Here is a 4,167-nt window from a genome sequence, read left to right as displayed (position 1 = left end):
TGCAGTGCAGTGCAGTGCAGTGCAGTGCAGTGCAGTGGTCTCCCCCAAAAGAAAAATCACCTGATGATGGCCCATGTGAGGCCAAAACATGTTGTAGTGAACTAGAAAAATGCATGTAAAAATAGAGACATTTCAGAAATGTAGATAATCGCTTTTAATATATAAAATAAACACTTTTAGTGTCCTATTGACATTTTAATGATTTTAACAGCATAAAGTATTAAGATACATTTTTAGTGAGTGACATATTCTTGATGTCTTTTATATTGTTGCATTATTGACGTGTACTCTAATAACAAGGATACAACAGAACATTAGTACAGGTTCAGCCATTTCATTGCAAGTTCCTCAGTTGAATGCCTGCAGAATGTTCAGAGAGTGTAAAGCATAATGAGTAGTTTCATAATCCTTGCCTAACAGTAACAGAGAGGTCAAATCAAAGACAATGAGACTGGCAAGGAATGTAGCATGCATGCAAGAACAAAAGTTCATATAACGTTTTGGCAGGGAAATCTAAAGGAAAGAGGCCACTAGTAATACTAACAAATAGATGGGAGGATAATATTAAAACGTATCTTAAAGAAATAGGATGGGATAGTGTGGATGGCATTTACGTGGCTCAGGATAAGCATCAATGGTGAGCTCTTCTGAACAGTGTAAGGAACTGTCAGGTTTCATACAATGCTAGGAATTTCTTGAGTAGCTGAGCGACTGTTCATTTCTGTAGAAACAATCAGCTCTTTGGAGTTAAGATTAAAAACTTGTTAATCGGAGGTCTTGGAATTTAAGTTTAAAAGGAAGATGCATATAAGATAATTCAACAAAGGCTGGTTCAGCCAGATGTTGGAGGACATCCAGAGGACAGGGAAGAACTGGCAGGATATCAACCCATGCAAAACANGTGAGCTCTTCTGAACAGTGTAAGGAACTGTCAGGTTTCATACAATACTAGGAATTTCTTGAGTAGCTGAGTGACCGTTCATTTCTGTAGAAACACTCAGGTCTCTCGAGTTAAGATTAAAAACTTGTTAATCGGAGGTCTTGGAATTTAAGTTTAGAAGGAAGATGCCTATAAGATAACTCAGCAAAGACTAGTTCAGCCAGATGTTGGAACACATCCAGAGGACAGGGAAGAACTGGCAGGATATTGGAAAGGAAGAAGTGCATGAAAAAGGGAGAGATTGCAGACTCGTCATCCATCAACCCGTGCAAAACGNTCGGAAGGAGATGAATGATCATCTTAGTACCCCAGGCACACTATTTGAAACAAAGATTCTCCAGTACCCATGAACAGGACACTGGTTGGGAACCAAAGCCTGTGTCAGAACACAATGAGAAGAATCTATTTCACCTTCTAGGAATTGAACTACAACTCTTCGACAANAGGTCTTGGAATTTAAGTTTAGAAGGAAGATGCCTATAAGATAACTCAGCAAAGACTAGTTCAGCCAGATGTTGGAACACATCCAGAGGACAGGGAAGAACTGGCAGGATATTGGAAAGGAAGAAGTGCATGAAAAAGGGAGAGATTGCAGACTCGTCATCCATCAACCCGTGCAAAACGGAAATGAGGATAGGAAAAGATGACGCTTGGGCTCTTCACAGCAATCAAATATTTCCACAAAAAAACTTATATGTTCTGTTTCTCCCAAAGCATCAGACAAGATGGCCTTTCAGTCAGTCAATCCTAACCATGTCAGTGAAATGAAAAGTTGTCCCTGAACCATGCCTGACATCGGAAGGAGATGAGCGATCATATTAGTATCCCAGGCACACTATTTGAAGCAAAGATTCTCCAGTACCGATGAACAGGACACTGGTTTGGAACCAAAGCCTGTGTCAGAACACAATGAGAAGAATCTCTTTCACCTGCTAGGAATTGAACTACAACTCTTCGACAGCCTAGCCACTACAATGACTGAGCTATGAGGTGCTATTGGAAACTTCCCACACTGTTATTGTTGCAAATGCCTTGGTGAAAGAAGATGAGAATTGAGGCCAAAGTCACACTTCTGCAAGCCTATTGCATCAATCTGCCATGTGACACCACACTGTGAACACACATTGTTTTTACACAAGTGCTTTCTCAACTTCGTGTTTTGTTTTCTCTGCAATGGATGGCAAAATTGAGCAACAAGTCTGCATCAAGTTTTGCATGAAGCTCAGCAAATCCACTACCAAAACCCTTGAAATGCTTTGTGAGGCTTTGGGGGAACATTCCTTAAGCTAGACAGTGGTTTCTGAATGGCATTCAAGTTTCAAGGCCAATTGAGTGTCATTTGAAGATGACGAATGTTCAGGGCTACCAAGCACCAGCAAAACGACAGAAAAAGATGAAAAAATTTGAGAACTCATCCATCAAGACTGTCGCCAAACAATCCATGAGCTCACAGACACTGCTGGGATCAGTTATGGAGTTTGCCATGAGATCTTATCAGAAAATTTGAACTTGCGCAGCAATATCATCAAGTTTGTTCCCCGACTCTTGACAAATGATCAAAAGTAGTGGCACATGTGCCTTGAGCTATGAGAGGAAGTTAACGAGGATTCCACTTCTATCTCTAGGATCATAATGGGTGATGAAAGTTGGATTTACAGTTACGATCCAGAAACAAAGCAGCAATCGTCTCAGTGGAAGAGCCCATGATCACCAAGAGCAAAATAGGTGCAGCAAGTCTGCTGTTTAACAAAGAGCATGCGCACTGTACTTTTTAATGTAAAGAGGATTATTCACCATGAATTTGTTCCTCCTAACACTATGGTCAACTCTGACTTCTACTGCGATGTTTTCAGATGCTTGAGAGAAAATGTGCAACAGAAAAGACCAGAACTTTGGCACAACCACAACCAGGTCCTTCATCACGACAATGTGCCCGCCAACACATCCCTGAAAACCAAAGAGTTTGTGACTAACAACATGGTTATCTTTCCCCATCCTCCCTACTCATCATCAGACACAGCCCCCTGTGATTTCGCTTTGTTTCCCAAATTGAAAATGAAACTGAAGGGATGTTTTGAAACAGTGTCTGACATCCAAAGGGAATCACAAGCGGTACTCGACAGAATTAAAGAAAATGACTGCCACGGTGCTTTTGAAGCATGGAAAAAACAATGGGACCACTGTATACGTTCTTCCCAAAGAGACTATTCTGAAGGAGATGGCAGCCAAAATTAAGGAAGTTAAGCCAGCATTTCTTTTTTGACCTAGTCCGGGAACTTTCCAATAGCATCTCATATTCAGCTCCCCACCCATACCTCTGAAGTGTTAATGTTGGCGATGAAAGTGAAGAGTGTTCAACTGCCACATTAATGAGAATTTGCTGTGCTTCTTGAAGTTATTATTTTCTGACTACTATAGAAGATAGAAATTAGAATCTGAACCTGCCTGTTCCCACAAAAGGATCCAGTACAAGGTCTCCAGGTTGCACCAACGCCTGGTTCGCCATGTAGAGGGACAGTTGTGGGTCCATACTTGTGTTCCCAATGAACTTCCTTGTCTTGAGTGACAGCATGGTGATCACATCTCTCTGACCATCTGCTATCTGCAACAGATGGCGCTCTAACCATTGCATTGGCTCTCAGACAAGTCTGACAGCAACTGACAATGCCATAACCACCCATTATACTAGTATTTCATGCATGAAGCCAAATTTATAAGATTTTTACTGTGGTCTTCCATGTTATGACACTATGTGGTAACCATTATTTTTGAGGAACCTGTTGCCTCTATCTTCAAATCCTGAAGAAAGAGGCATTATGTTCCTCTCAAACAATGGTAACCACCTAACAGACTACACAGTGTCATAAACCCAGAAGCCCATAATCTGAATCTTCGTCTCATATAGAACGAATAGTTTTCTTATTAAGGCTCCCACACACAGACGCGATACTCAGCTCGGTATGGTACGGGACGATATCTAATTACATTGCGGTTAATGGCGGTCCGCACACTGGCGCGGTACTCCGAGGAACGCGATATTATCGCAGTCGGTATATCGCCTCGGTATTTCGGTCTACCGAGCGCACTCGGCAGACCGCTCGGTATCGCAGCGGTAAATAGTCATGGATGAGTCTTTGGAGGAAAAAGTTTTGCTTTTAGCTGTCGCTCTTGATGAAGACGAAGGTGAATCCCGGCAAGTATTTTACTGAACACTAAATCTGCGTAGT

The 4,167-nt window shown here is 41.6% G+C and overlaps 1 protein-coding gene across 2 annotated transcripts in view; it reads right to left on the bottom strand.

Annotated features, from left to right (window-relative positions):
• Positions 1–4,167, bottom strand: part of LOC111867502 (tRNA (guanine(10)-N2)-methyltransferase homolog) — a 21,843-nt gene that overhangs the window by 13,134 nt on the left and 4,542 nt on the right. For both annotated transcript variants that reach the window (XR_002843360.2, XM_023857445.2), the window contains exon 5: positions 3,386–3,542. Coding sequence is in view for 1 of the 2 variants with exons in the window: in XM_023857445.2 (XP_023713213.1) it covers positions 3,386–3,542 (157 nt within the window). In the remaining variant the exon portion in view is untranslated. The remainder of the gene's footprint in view (positions 1–3,385; positions 3,543–4,167) is intronic.

The sequence above is a fragment of the Cryptotermes secundus genome, unplaced genomic scaffold (assembly GCF_002891405.2).
Source record: "Cryptotermes secundus unplaced genomic scaffold, Csec_1.0 scaffold1089, whole genome shotgun sequence".
NCBI lineage: Eukaryota > Metazoa > Arthropoda > Insecta > Blattodea > Kalotermitidae > Cryptotermes > Cryptotermes secundus.
This window is presented reverse-complemented; position numbering and strand designations above follow the sequence as displayed.